The sequence below is a fragment of the Dermacentor albipictus genome, chromosome 7 (assembly GCF_038994185.2).
Source record: "Dermacentor albipictus isolate Rhodes 1998 colony chromosome 7, USDA_Dalb.pri_finalv2, whole genome shotgun sequence".
In the NCBI taxonomy this organism is placed as follows: domain Eukaryota; kingdom Metazoa; phylum Arthropoda; class Arachnida; order Ixodida; family Ixodidae; genus Dermacentor; species Dermacentor albipictus.
In genome coordinates this window covers 100607541-100623066 of record NC_091827.1, presented here as the reverse complement: position 1 = coordinate 100623066, position 15526 = coordinate 100607541, and the positions used below count along the sequence as shown (strand labels likewise).

Here is a 15526-nt window from a genome sequence, read left to right as displayed (position 1 = left end):
CAAATTAGGTTAGGACACAACCTCAAAGACATGTCAAACGAACTACCACAAAAACTACACGAACTCAGAAATGCCAGAAATCCAAGCAAGTAAATGAAGAGAGAGAGAGAGAAGTGCAGTAAATACCCATGCAAGGGAGCAAAGACAAGCAGACAAGGAATGTATCCGAAATCACACAGAGCGAAAGGAAAGTTCCAAGTTGTTTGTAAGACTTGGAGAGTGACTTGCTCTGCCTTCATCCAATGGAAGCTGATGGCACTGAATGTAGTGATGTTGAGGAGTCGGTAAAGTAAAATTGCTTTAAGCTGATCCCAACTGTTACATCACAACTTTTATAGACTCTGTTACATCTAAATGGACAGCTGGCAGCTTTTTTCAAACAAAAGACACAGAGCCTATACATCCCACGACCAGTCCTGACATCATACTACACACTATGCCTCTTCAACTATCATTACTCTAACTTTGCTAGTGAGGATCCGCCAGAAAGCAACATTGATGAAAGTTGTATGAATTAAGTGTCATGATAAGGTTTCATTCCTATTTCGAAGATTTAATAGCCGAGCTGAGTAAATACTCAATACCATCATAAATTGGTGACACAAGACAACTCGCAGGGTATCTACTGTTTTCACTGAGTGCTGGCAAGAACACGATACATGCTGAAACATCAAAGACAAAGCTTGTCTGTTGCGTGCTTCACATTTAGTGCCTGTCTCGGGATGTAATCTTAGTCATACTAACATTAGCAACTTCATACCACATCCCTGCCCGAACATATGAAGGAAAGCTGCACATGGGGTATCGCATGGCTACACGTGTGAACACACGGGAACGAGGGTCATGGAACACACGCAGAATGTGTGGGTGAAAAAAAAAAAAAAAAGTCATCAGAGGCTACAAACAGGGTTGCCTATCTACTGTGCAAACAGGTGCACGCGCATCTTTCAATGAAAACAAAAACATGCGAAACAATGAAATAAAACAAAACACAGAAGCTGGAAAGTGGACAAGAGTAATGAAAAAGATTTACAGACCAAATCAGTGGGAAGCAAGTTGCATGAACTGTTTCTGTGCAAAGAAGTCGAGCTGTGTAAGCACTTTCGGAATGTTAGTGTTAGTACAACGGGATGTTCTTTAACCGTGTATGTTCTCTGGAAGTGCTTTTCCAAAATCCCGACTGGAAGGTACTAATTATTCTTGGTCAGAATTTCTTTATTACATGCAAACAGCAATTGTGTGTTCCATATCCATAAAGTGAGTGCAAGGTTTCATCAATGAAAAAAAAAATGTTAATGAAAATGCCCCATCCCCATAATTTTCATAGCACCGAAGCATGCTACCCCACTATTTCGTTATCATATTATTGTTTGGACAGCTCCATCCCATGCGGCTCCATCACAAGGTCAGAGCCATCAAAAGCTGCTGAGGAGTTCAGCTGCAATATGATTTATATAAATGGCCAGGTCCCATTACATCTTTCAGCGTTTCACTGCTCCCATGAATGACACAAACCTCCTCACTTTGTGTAACTAAGTGAAGCAGCACATTTTGCTACAAAGACATCTAACAATTACAACCACCTAGATTTCTCTTTTTTCAGTGCAAGATGTCAGAGAAGTAAAGCAGTACATTTTAAGGATTCCCACTTTCTGCTTTTAAAGTGGCACAAATTGTTTATAGCATTAACAAAGGCAACTAACACACACACATACATACAGAAGGGGTAAACAAGTTCCACTGAAAACATTCCAACAAAGGAGGGGGTAGGTTGCAAAGACAACCAAATGCAACAAACAAGTAATAGGAAAGGACAAGCTAAGAAACACGAGTGCCAAACAGACATGACATATGGATGACCGAGAATACTGCAGAGGTAGAAGAATGTAAGCGGAAAAGCCTAGGAGAAGACTGACACTTGAGACAGGCTTGGGTCGCCGTCATGAGATGAACAGTAACACTGACCTCCGCAAACCAAGGACGAGAATTCAATGGCAGCAGGCATCGTCAACACGTCGAACGGTGCCACAGACTTCTGGCATATGCAACACCAACATGCCATTAACCACAGAGGCAAAACGAAATGCACACACAAATCATTACCATCACGCACACACACAAAAGAGCACATGCCAAAATGTCTAAAATGGAAACATGCGCTCACATGCCATTACAGTAAGGAAACTAAATGAAGCCACACAATGCAGCAAGATGCCAAAGGAGTGAGAATGTGTGCAACAGGAAAACCAGAAATGGTGTAAAAAGAGAGTCAACAAGAGAAGCCACACAAGAGCACGCTTTCAGCACATTCGTACCAAAAGGTTGTAGGAAGCGTGCAAAAAGAACTGTGACACCAAGAGGCCACCAATTAAAGGAGGGTACACAGGGGCAGGCTAGTGAACGGTATGTGCAAAAAAGCCGACGTTAACAAAGTGGTCTCACGAGCAACCAAGCAAAAACAAGAAATGTAAGTATAACTGTGAGACAGCCAAAAGTAAACAAACGAAAAGGGACAGGGTGGTGTCTTAGGAGTGAGATGCCGCAGAGAAAAAAAGATGACGGACGGCTTAGCACAGCATAGTATGGCAGTAGTATATAAGTGACCAGGTAGTACCTGTGCCGCAGCTCCTCGTCCACAATCTCCAGCAGGCTCCTGAGGGCAGCACAAAATTTCGCCTCAGTGTCGTCATCCACGTCGTAAGCAGCCGCAGCCGCTATCGGCCCAGCACTGTCACCAGAGCCATCCACATCCCCACCGCCACCATCATTGGCATCGCCATCGGCCGAGCAAGCGCAGAAGCCGAGCAGACGACAAGGAGGAGGGGGGAACACAAGAGAGGAGGAGGACAAAGAGAGAATAAAGAGCAGACAGGGCAAGAAGATAAGCTTGAAACGAAAGAATACGAAGAAGCGTACAGGCCACTTGTGACAACCGGCCGCACCTGCCCGTCTACACCACAACCAGAGAGCTACCAACATTTCATAGCGAGGGTGTTTACTTTGAAAGCTCTGATGCCTTCACGTAGCACACGAGGGTTTATTGGGCAGTTGCCTGCTTGCAAGTTAACATAGGTTCTATGAGGTTATTTCACGGCCATGGTCGTGAGTGGTAATGGCTATCATTCCCAGGGCTAATCTTCTACGCAAATACAAATGTATTTGAAAACAGCCACCAGAGGGTTGCCCTCGTGGTAGCGCTTAATTGGTAAAGCACCATACATGTAATACGGAACATGTGCATTCGACAAGCTCCAACTTATAGCAAGTTATATTTTCACCCACTTTCATATCCCTTTTTCTCATTATTTCTACCCTTCAATTAGTGAAGAGAACAGTTAATTTCCTCTATGCTTTCTCTAGCCTCATTATCTGTTCCCTTTCTATGTAGCTGTAACCAACGAAAAATCTACCTTCTGTGATTATCCAGTGAAATTATCACACATTGGCAACCTTTTCTGCACGAATAAGCCTAAGCTTGCCAACCTACTTTTATTGAACTGCATGGACAATGATCTCAGCTTCTTAAACATGTTCCTTCATAAACCTTTACTATAAGCAACTCAGTACAATTGTCAACACAAAGAGAAGCTCCAGAAATCATCTTGTGTTCCTGCTCATTCAGTCACCCTCTTTCTCACTGCTCCTCCAATTGAAGCAGGACGCAGTTTCCCGGTGATGCGAGGCACTTTTCTGAGAGTTGCCTCTCCGAGAAAAATTCCTATGAAACCCACACCCATGCGTAGCACTCAAATTTCTTACATTTTTGGTGCAGACTGTACGTGCAAAAAATATGGTGCATTTGTGGTTACACTGTAGCACCAGACTGTCTACATAGTACAGACCGTCCATGCTGACCGTGACAATGTTACCAGATGCAAATGCTTGGAGTAAATAAAACATGTTGCTGGGTTAGTGCACTTTAAAACTAGTACGAAAGCAGCAAGCCAGCCTCACAGTGCTCAGATTATGCAATATCAAGATTTCAAACCTTGCCTGGTAACTTCCAGCTTTCGGGTTCATAGGTTAGCTAATTGCGTGCAACATATAACACTGCAATCTGAATTCCCAGCACAAACAATTTATTGTCACAATAAATCGACTCCATACCATGCAAAGTCAATAGGGAAGATTATAACGAACCCTATACTTTCAAAGTGGGCGAGGTGCAGTCAGTTGTTATACAAGTGTTGCGGTGAAAAAAAAAAGAAGAGAAAAGAGCAAAATATCAAGAGAAGGAACACAGGGAAGACCACATGCGAGATGCAAAAGAAAAAGCAATACGAAAAAGTCTAAAAAATAAAAATTGAAACTGGAGTGTTATTTGCACAGCCAGCACTACCCACTCCTGCAAGCCAAGTTTTCAAGCCCCAGCCCAACCACAGCGTGACCCAAGTAGCACGGTTGCACATTACGGCTATGGCTTTAATTCGCAGTCACATATCAGACACGTAACATATAATTTGTAGTTTAAAGCTAGCAACTACAGTCCAGACAAGCCCTGTGTCGAGAACATGTGTCAAGGTATAGCATTAAGATGTTGCAAAATGAAAAGCGTGCTCAGGACATTTTCACTGCTGTACCAGAAGCACAGAAAAGGTATGCTGTAGTATAGCGGCCTAAGGCCTCGGTTGCTTGATATTCATTATCCGAAAAAAGCTAGAAGCGCTCTATTTTAAATGGACACTATAGAGAAAGTTAAAACAGACCAGCCTGGTAGACTCGTTATTCTAAAGCTGCACTTGAACTAGCTAGAAAACAGAAGTATTGATCCTTAGAAGAAAAAAAAAAAAAGATGGACCATTTTCCATTTTTAATTTCATGGTCAAACAATGACACCTACAATGCTGTGTGTTCATTAATAATTTCACAGATTTTTACATTCTGGATCCTTTAATTCGCATGAAGTCTTGATTTGAGTTTTTGGTTATTTTAAAATGCAACGCAATCTTTCTTTTCAATGAGTGCACAATTAACAAGCATCGAGTAGACGCTGTCAAAACCTACATAATCGCGAGTTACTGCAGAAACTCGTGGGTGGCATTGCCAGCAGCTAACTTTAATCTTTTAATACGTTGTGCCCTGCCAAACTTCTGCTCGCACTACAACTTCTTTGCAATCTGAAGACTGTCACGAGAAAATACAACAGACACCTCCTCCCCTCCCCTCGGTATGTTTTATATCCTGATTAAATCAAAACAGTCACTGTTCATTCCAGTTTAAGGCGTACTCATACGCCTGAAAGACATCAACAAGTAGAAACAATGCTTTTGCTAGATGATGCAAAAATGGAGGCAAAAATTCAGGCACAGCTCCTCTACGATGCCTATCCAAGTGTTCATGGCATTCCTTCGGGGCGAAAATCAATTTGTCGAAATTTTAAACGATTTGTTTTTTTCGTTGAAGAGTACCGTCATCGAGGTCAGCCCACATTCTTAGACTGCACTACCATCAGGATGGGTCTGCATTTTCGGACTGCGCTATCTGCATGATGAGGCAAAAAAAAATGGCTAGATAGATAGCCAAAACAAAATTGGTCTGACAATGCCAAGAATGCGATTTGCATCCTTAAACACTGAAAGGGGAGGGGGCTACGTTTGTACTCTAGGACACCTATGCATCTGTCTTAATATTTCTCTGGTGTGCCCTTCAATAAAGCATGCAGCTCATGAGAAGAGAAGTTGGAAGTGAAGAAGAGGCTCCAGCTGAATGCCCCTGCAGCCCACTTTGCTCAAAGATGATGCAGTTAGTACCACTAGACCATCGCGTCGTAGCTTTCCATGCTTCAGATGCGACTGCAATGCCAACGCGTTAGCCAGAGCGCAGCTAGCCTAGCTGTGAAGTGACCGAGATACCACTGTGGTTCTCGTTCAGCTAGGTCCCGAGCGGAAACGAGGGTCTTGTCCTGCTGCCTGGCGTATCACTCGAGAGTTCTGTGTTCACACGCCCGATTCCACTTCTGTTTGACAAGTGAATGAACCGAGCAGTAAGCTGTCCATCTAAGACAGTCTACCAACAACTGAACGTCAGTTTGTGCCTGCTATCCAATACTGAAAAACATGACGCTTGTCGCAAAACAAGAACTTTTGGTTAAGAGTAGAACATTAATTCACGCCATACACAGAGGAAACGAAAAAACATGGCACACTACTGTGAGCAATGCATGCATTATTTAAAACTCGCACCAATTTTAGGACTGTTAAATGCGGGCACATTTTGTTAGCAGGTTTGATTACACTGCATTAAACACGAAATCCAACAAACACAGTATTTAATTATTAGTACCTCGATTCCATAACAGTGTGAGTAAAGAAGTTTTCAGTCTTTCGTCTCAGTCCAAGACCCTTACAGTAAAAAGTAGACTGCTTAATATCTTGCCTAACTGCTACTTTTTGGTGCTTTATTAAGACACAAATATCAAGATGGGTATCAGTACTTTTACCGCACTCCTAAAAACTGTACACCCTCTAGAGTGTAATCATTCCACATCATAATTTTCATCACTCGTCTGCATTTCCTTCCTTTAATGCTGCAAGACCAGTACTTTCCTGCCTGGGACGCCATGGAGTTCTGTGGGTTGCACGGAGTTCATGACAGGAAAGTACCAGACACACCATCTTATAAGAAATGCATATGAGGTCGATAACTAACTTTAATTACACTTTAAAAGGCTTCAAGTATTTAGAAGTGTAGGGTACCAGTATGCCAATGCCAAGCAGAGTGCTGGTACTACCATTATTATTCCATTATTGATGGAATTGGGGTGTACCATCATGTTGTGCACATGCCACTGATACTGAGGAATTGTGCGCTTCACGTTGTTCACATCAATGATGCACTCAAAGACAACAGCTTGACACATTGCGCTAGGCCGGCACAGAGAAAGACAAAGAGTGGAGCAGGGAAAACATGTGAAGCCAGGGAGGCAGTGAACTGACGGCAACAGCACACTGCAACAACACGTCGACGGCACGAAATATGACAACACAACATCAAAGCACAACTCTAGGCTGCACTAAAGAAAGGAATTTTGACATCCTCTGCACTCTCGAGAACACTGCTCAAGACAGTAGAATGTCAAAATGAAGCTCGTTCATGTGCAGGCTTCGTCCATTACGCGATAGCTACGAGTGGCTACAGACAACCTTCAACAAGCAATGGGCTGTACAGATCAGCGAAATAATGGTACATTCGACCGGTTCCCACTGTGCTCTGACTCAGTTTGCAGCAATATGCAGCCAGGCCCTCTCAAGATCGTAACCAGAGAATGCCTGCCCCGAGTCAAATGCTCAGCTGCTCCCAGAGCAATCAGAGAAGCCACATGACCAGAATTCAGGGGGACTTCTGTTGTGCTCCCAGCTTAAAGGCAAGGGTGTCTCCGAGCACTCTGCGCTGGATTGCTGTGTTCTGAATGAACTAGATTAATCTAAACTGTGCTGCCAGAGTGCTCTGAAGTGCTCCAAGGTGACCAGTCGAATGTACCGTTAGTGTGCATGATGAAACACTATGCAGTAAAACAGGCTCTCTGGCAAAACAGCTATTGTGCTGCCCTGCTGCTATCGTGAAGTTTTTTTCTTGAAAACACTGTAGAACTTAGTTTTAGAGTTCTAAGGAAAAAATATTTACAGAAGTGGCATGAAGAGCACACCCCAACAGCAACCTGATAAAGAGCTTATATCATACATGAAGTAAGCTCCACTTAACAGAACAATTCTTTTTTTATAGCATGGCCTCCAGTGCCGTGACGTTAAGCGTGTAACAAAATGAGGCTGAAGCAACACTAAGAGCTACAGTTTGCTAGAGCAATACAACAGCTATAACTACAGTTTCATGACTTTTAAAACTGCTTCCTCTGAACAACTGCAAATTTAGCCATTCCTACCTAGTACATGCAAAATGCCACCATCAAAAGTGGTTGCCTTTCAATTTTTACCCCACATCTCTTTCCAACTGTGTTCTGACAACTTTCACTTCTCCTTCGGAAATTGTCAGGCCCCTTTCACCGGGCAAGCATTCTGCATGCTACTTTCACTTATAAATATAATTCCTTTAAATTTACACCCGAAGGCCACAATTAAGGCTGAGGGACAATGAAAGAGAGGCCTTCAAGTTAATCTTGGCTACTTGGGGTTCCTCAGCATGCAAGTTATTCTAAATGCACAAGTATTTTCTCATTTACCTCCACTGGAACCTCGAACAGAATGTGGCTGTTGCAGCCAGGAACAAAGCCCACCACCCCAAGCTTGGCAGCAGAAAGCCCCAACCACTGAGCTACCCTTGTGGAGGGCTTCTAAGTGTATCCGGACAGAACTAACGCTATCTCTCCAGCTACAACTACGAGGAGAGCGCAAGCAGCACTGACCGTTGGATCTCCTCCGTCTCGCTGTCGCGCTCCATCCACGCTGTTGCCAGGTCGTAGTGGTTGTTGCCCTGGCCGTTATGCACTGGTGCGTTCTGCGGGCACGCCAAAATAATTGAAATGATGGCCGCTTGGCCCACGCTCGAAACCACACCACGGTTATACTATCACTGGAACAGTCAGTTCCACTTACTAAAGTGGAACTACAGTCGACCCTTGGTTATTGACAAAGTCACGTTTGACAAGAAAATATACTTTGTTAAATTTTATATTCATTATATAAGCAGATTGTTGCACTGGTAAGAGTCGTTCACTTTCAAAAGACGTAGCAACGAAACCAAGACGGGACAAGGACACAGGAGGGCTATATGACGAGCCTCTCCAGCAAGACGGAGAGTCACAGCCAGCGCTTCCTAGAGTACAAGGAAACCTGTACGAAAAGGAGACTGTAGCCTGCAGTCTCATACCTCGCTGTATTGAAAGGCGTAATATTGTCCCAGTTGTTATGATTGGACACAACGTACACTGACAGCATATAAGAATACAGTAGAACCTTGTTCATACACTTTAAAAAAAAAAATGCGAGAAATAATATACTAATCGAAAAAACGTACCATCCCAAGTAATAAAAAATTTGACAGAATGAACTGTAGTTGATGTCTACATAATGAGAAGCGTTGTGTGAATCGTTGCAGCTCGAGATGAGGATGCATGCCGAGCTGGCAGGGTCCGAGAAGCCCAAGAGGTGTGTTGTAGTTCTTGAGGCCCTGGCCATGCTTACGTTTGCGCTCCTCACATTCAGCCTGGGTCAACAGCTTTTTCAAGCAGAGCATTTGGACGGGAGGCTTTGACATGCCCACTCGGTGCGAATCGAATCGCTGCCGCATGAAACGCCAACGCACGTCAAGCTGGTGGGCTCAAGTGACCCAAGACGAGACGCATATTGCTTTCGTATTGGCACGGCTACTGGACCAAAGCCAGATAAAAGCCAGTGGCTGTGGTAATGCGTAGCGTTTTAGGGAGGCGTTGGGAAACCGAGATAAAATGTAGCTGGTGGGTGACACCGGAATATGATGCCTACAATGCCGCCAGAGCGAACATGACACCCACTTCGCATTACCTCAAAATTGCGGCACGTTTCGGTGATCAACTATTCAAAGCATGCAGTATGCTTCCAACGGCATCACACGCGGTGAGAAAGGTGAAGATGCTTATCGCAATAGGGTTGGTGGCGATAGCTGTGGATGCGGCGTGCGACGACCCGAGGGGAGATTTTCTGACACCTGAATAGGAAATTGAGTGCGTGCCAGCGTTTTCACGTAAGACAGACGGGTGAGTATTGCAGGAAAGCTGCTGCGCCGGGCGGTTACTGCTCTCGATCACACGTACCTGGGGCCTTTTCTTGTTTAGTTGGTATCCGGAAGGTGGAAAACATGATATTAGCGCAGTTTGGCGATTTACTTAACATTGGTGCCAAAAGATAATGTTTTCCGGGAACAAATTAACCCGTTAAATAGAAGCGCAACTGTACTAAGTAATTTTTTGTATACTTGATCACGAACGTTGCTGCCGAGAAATTGCATGTAACAGGATTGTACCGACAAGGTTCTACTGCACATTTGTTGCAAGGTAATACTGACACAAGAAAATTCAGATTTATGTTGTTAAATCTGTTCATTATATCGAAATCTAACCCCTAACTAATCCCTAACTACTAACTACAGTAGGATCTTGCGGATAAAGAAACTCTCAGAACAGAGCAAAAAATTCACATCCCTCGACATTTGTGGAAAAATGTAAAAAAAGAAAAAATAGGAAAATTAAGAGGCAATGAAACAGCTCACTTAGTCAAAATTTCCAATCTTTCATTATTATTTCTTTGCCAAAAAATCAAGAGCTTCCTTTCTCTCATGGTAAAATATTTGGAAAAGATACACAGTAGAAATTTACAAAATTTCATTTTTTTAGTGTGTTGCCTTCAAAATTGGGAAGGAAATCGGGCTTCAAGGCCGCTGATCCAGCAAGTGTGATTTTCCGCTGACACAGCAATGTCATCTTGGCATCACCGTAAACATGAGAGACTGCAGTTTAAGATAGCTGCAGCACCGTACGTCTCCGTGCAGAAATAAAAGCAACAACAGCGAGTGTGAAAAGGGAGAACTGGCGTTGCAATTCATTAGTGCTGTAACGTGGCGTCCAGGAAGCGCTCCCGTTGACTGATACAAATTTGAATCACTGGTGCACTTTCTTTGCGCACATTTTGACAGCAGCAGGCTGAACACGTCACGTGTTCGGAGGCTGACATTTCAAGATCTTCCTGGTTGTCCAGGGTTTCTTTCGTTGCTGCGTCCTAGCTGCTGCGTGACGTAGATGAGCACTTCATTTGTGCAACCACATAAGGGAATCTCTTTACTTTCCTGTGAGGTGGCGAAACAACTGCGTGTCTTGCGATCTTACAGGTGCAAAGACAGAAAAGTTTCGTATCATCATCAGGCACTGAAGATGACACCCAAAGTCAGCCACCCAATATTTTGACCATTGTAAGATAACGAAACTGGGCTGCGACTTTGAAAAATTCGTATCATCCCTAAATTCATACCAGGTGTGATTGTATCACTGAGTTTCTACTGTAGTTACTAACATAAGTGGGTCTGGGCTTCTTATTGCCGAGTCTCCGGAAAAACTCTCCAAGCACTCGTCACTGCTTCGGGAAGTTTGAATTTGTCCTCTTCTTTTATTTTTGTTTAAAAACTGGTAGTTTGTCGTGCATTCTTTCCCTCCTTTAGAGTTATCACATTTCAAAGATGGAACTTGACAAATGCATATGATCTCAAAAAAACTGGAAGAGTAACCTAAGGCTATAACTATCAATGACCACACAAAGTGTAGCTGTAACCACTGATGACAACCAGTGTTAAATTACTTTCCTCAAAATTTAAATTTAAGCAACTTGAGCTCTCTACCAAAACATCCGTACAAACAAGATTAACAAAGAACATTCTTATTTCAACGAACTTGTGTTTTTGAAGAGATTCTGGATGAAATATGCTGCTTGTCTTAGGCTTACGCATAGATTAATAATTTCTCTGAGGGAACTCTTTGCCTTCCAGGCCAAATTTTATCTAACAACCCTAAGATAACAATGAGAACTGTTGCAAAATAAAAGACAAAAAGAAAGCCTCACCTGATTTGTTGAGTCACCGAGCTCTGTGAAAACTCGTTGCTCAAAGCTGACATTGTCCACTGCAGAAAAAAAAAAAATACAAGGGTTCACACTCAAATACCTTGTTTTCAATTTATTTCCAGTACTTCAGAACAAGCTTTGAAATAATGTTGCAGCCACACATAAGATCTCCCGAAAATGGGCGAGGACCCAGGGTAATAGAGTTACTGCACTCATGCAATCATTTCTGTTGCAACTATTTGCGCAACCTAATACAGTGAAAGCTCGTTAATTCGAACTTCAATAATTCGAATTTATGGATAATTCGAACTGTACGATTTGGTCCGGCCAAGTTCCACAGAAGTCTATGTATAAAAAAGTCCGTTAATTCGAACGCGAGAAGGTTCCCTCACGGATAATTCGAACTACGCTCGCCTGGCACACAGCCAGAGAAGCGCGCCTACTGCCTACACACAAGGCTGTATTGCCTCCGAAACGGAGAGAATGGCGAGAGAAGGCAAAATCGGAAAAAAATTTAACCGACGCGGGGTCAGCCAGAAGGCAGCGGCGGCTGCCGCCTCTCCGTTCTACGTAACCTCCGAGACTTCTTGCCCGTTGCGAATCTCGGAGGCTTTGCAAATCTTGTACAGCTGCTAATGTTGTGCGGAGATGGCACGGCAAGCTCCAAAACACAGCGATTCAAGTATGTCGCAGCTGCGCTTGCAATCAAGAACCAACGAATCAGGGCCTTCGCCACCTTCACATGTTCAGCGTCTATGTCTCGGCAGTCTTCATCGGTTGTGCACCTCTGTTTTCAGCTTAGGAGGTATCGGCCGTCGCGATTCATTGTGATGGTGTTAAGCCTCGGCTAAAGTTCGTTTCGGTGGACATCGGTGGTGTGGCACAATCGGACCCAGAGCTTCGACTTGAAGATGGTGTGTGCCCGCGGCACACGGCATCACTTTCTGACACGCCAAATTTCTGACATGCCCTACTGCTTCCAAATCGCAGTTTACTGTTGCCCTCCTTAACTTTCGTTAGTTCGAACTTTCGTTAATTCGAACTGAAGCGGCTTCCCCTTGCGGTTTGAATTAACGAGCTTTTACTGTAATACCTTACATCCTATCTCCTGTTAGCCATGATGTCTGGGACTGTGTTCTCAGTCCATCCCATTTGGGGATAGCTTCATTTCTGCACCATGTGGTGCCCAGCGCCAAAGCTCACTACATCGACCAGCATCGCTTACACTGGCTTATCCAATTGGCACAAGCCGAAAGTGATATCAGTGGAAGTGATCAACCAAAAACGCAGCCTCGAGCTGCCAGTCTCAACAAGCCAACCTCCTCTGACGCCACTCCCTCGTGAATTGACTCTTCAGAAATAGGTCCTGCATACATTTGCAGGGCCCTTTCAAGGCGGCGATGGTAGTTTTAGTGATGTCTATGTCATGACTAGCAGTCCGCCACACCGTGTTCTTTCACAGCATGGAATGTGGCAGGAAGCTGAACTTGCCTACCATGTTGTGAATTGCTTTAATGCGATTGCTGACCTTTGGGAACTTCACCCAGTTTGTGGTGTGTATGTTTGTCTGCACCTAACGTCTTACGACACCAACTTTAGTCGCTCGCTATGTGACACTGGGTATGTGTCGCTCTTAAATATATATAAAAAAATTTCAAATTTATCTGGTGCTTGGCGTAATCGAACCTCTGTCGTATATATTCCAACAGTCTTATTTGAATATTATTGCGACATGCACCAAGCGTGGACTTTGCAGCAGCACTGTAGATGGAGCAGCGTGTCCAGAGAGAAGTGTGACAGAGATGCCTGGCTGCAGCGCAGGCCTCACGCATGATGCATTTTGATGGTGGCAATATGGTACGTCGTTACAGCTTCAATGCCAAGTCATTCCAACATGGCATCTACCACAGTTACTGCGTTAAGTGTCGGCGGCATTGGCGTAACCAAGCTAACGAGCAGAGCGAAGGATGAAAGAGCGAAGGAAGAAAGCGGAAGAGGAGGATATGGCAAAAGTGTGAGAAGAAAAGCGTAGTGCTGCTCTGCAGTGATGATGGCTGTGAGATGGTGCCAGAGTAGCACACATTGTCTGTTCACTGATAGAATATGGTGAGCGTGTCCAGTGATACTTAAAACAAAGCGCTGCATTAGTAAAGGTCTGCTGGTGAGCGCATCAAATATGGTGAGCGCATCCAGTGATACTGAAAACAAAGCGCTGCATTAGCAAAGGTTCTGCTGTGAATCACGCACAGGCATCATCCAAGCGCTGCCTCACGCAATCTTCTGACTAGCGAAACAGTCACACCACATCTTGCTCTGTTTGCACCGTGCTGAACAAGACAGACTGGCCGCACCAGCCAATATATAGCAAAATGAAAATACATATAGAGCTATGCTCAAATTTTGCATTAGGGAGTACAGTAATAGTTGGCGAATTTTTTTTCCCCACACCTTCCCTTACGTGTTGTGATGGGGAAGACGATGACTAGAGAACTGGAAGCAATGGGGACAAAGCTGTGTGCCTTTCAAGTGGCTTCTGCCCTACCACCGCAAGCAGCTCTTCTGATCGAGGGATGGGCTCTGCATCAAGACCCTGTTTAGCCTTCGAAAATCAGTGCACACGCTGTGTGTCTCACCTTGCTTTCGCACGACAATTACAAGGCAACTGAAAGCCACATCGCATGGGCTCGACATTCCGTGTTGCTTGTGCTGCTTTCGTCTATGAATAACACTCACACCTGCTTCCATTTCACAACAGTATCTTATGACCAGGTGGTGAAACTGTTCATGTGGCACTCCCTCCTAGTTTTCCTCCAGCTTTATCTGTCTGTAATGTTTCTATATTGTTTTGTTTGTGTTAAAGGGAAGCTGAACAGGTTGGAAGAATTGGAAGATGTACAGTAATTTGGAAGGCCACCACAGTATAATTCAACTCCTTAAGTTATTTTCACGATATTTGCATAGCAGTGCTGCAATCGCCGTTTAAATTTTAGTTGCAGTTTCCCTTCCCCCTCATGCGCCAGGCCTAGCGGCGAAAGACGGGGCACAAGGATACAGGGGTCAAATACAGGGGTCACATGAGTGCTCCATTTGAATCACGCACCTCGCCGATAGCTAAGATGAGGTCACAATCATCTTCACCATCAAAGCAAGTCAACCAACATGCGGCGTCTCCCGCAGACGCTGCGGCTTGTTTTTGCTAAATAGAGCAAATAGCGGTGACTTATGACCTGCTAAGCTATGATTCTCATATTGAGGGAGTGAAAAATTATAATAATTCTATGAAAGCTCACTTTTTTTTTAAAGTGCTTCAGCTGAACTTTAAGCGTACCCCATGAAGTGCTCTGTACTGTGAATTATGTAGTTTAAAACACACACACACACACACACACACACACACACACACACACACACACACACACACGCACGCACGCACAAAGAAACAAACAAATAACCAAAACATTTATATACTTATAGAGCCCAAACAAGGAAAGTACATGCAACTTACTGTTGAGTTCCGAATGTGCCCTTTCTGCTGTCCTTGCAGACCGCTGGGACGCAATCCTTTGTGGCACGTTATACAGGATCTGCACATGACCGATCACAAGTCAAAGTAATCTAAAATGCCTACATACTAAGACGGCTGAGATGACCGCAAACTTTGAGCCGAATTATATGGAAGGTTTTTAGCTACACCATCACAGGCATTCACAGCTTATTATGGTACCCTTCTGGTACATCTTTCCCGATACTGCAGTAATAATAAATGTTGCATAAATAAGGAAGCATATGTTGTAGTTAAACTGCTGATTCATACACACTCAAATTTTATTTCCTACATTTCATTTATTATGACGTTTGGGTGAGGTGCTTGCCTGTGTCATCTTTTTCATAAAACATAAGTAGAAAGCAAGCATCACCTTTGGTGATGCCAGCACCAAAAAAAGTAATTTTCTTCTTGAATTGTGAACCCACTGTTCTGCTGTAAC

The 15526-nt window shown here is 43.8% G+C and overlaps 1 protein-coding gene across 11 annotated transcripts in view; it reads right to left on the bottom strand.

The window, feature by feature from the left end:
* The window catches only part of hppy (MAP4K3-like protein hppy), a 217725-nt gene that overhangs the window by 86518 nt on the left and 115681 nt on the right, over nucleotides 1–15526 (bottom strand). For 7 of the 11 annotated variants that reach the window (XM_065450743.1, XM_065450744.1, XM_065450745.1 and 4 more), the window contains 4 exons: nucleotides 15046–15124; nucleotides 11541–11599; nucleotides 8360–8451; nucleotides 2615–2728 (listed from right to left, as the gene is read on the bottom strand). In XM_065450743.1, coding sequence (XP_065306815.1) covers nucleotides 2615–2728; nucleotides 8360–8451; nucleotides 11541–11599; nucleotides 15046–15124 — 344 coding nt within the window. The remainder of the gene's footprint in view (nucleotides 1–2614; nucleotides 2729–8359; nucleotides 8452–11540; nucleotides 11600–15045; nucleotides 15125–15526) is intronic. The other 4 variants (XM_065450748.1, XM_065450750.1, XM_065450749.1 and 1 more) reach the window with 2 other exon arrangements.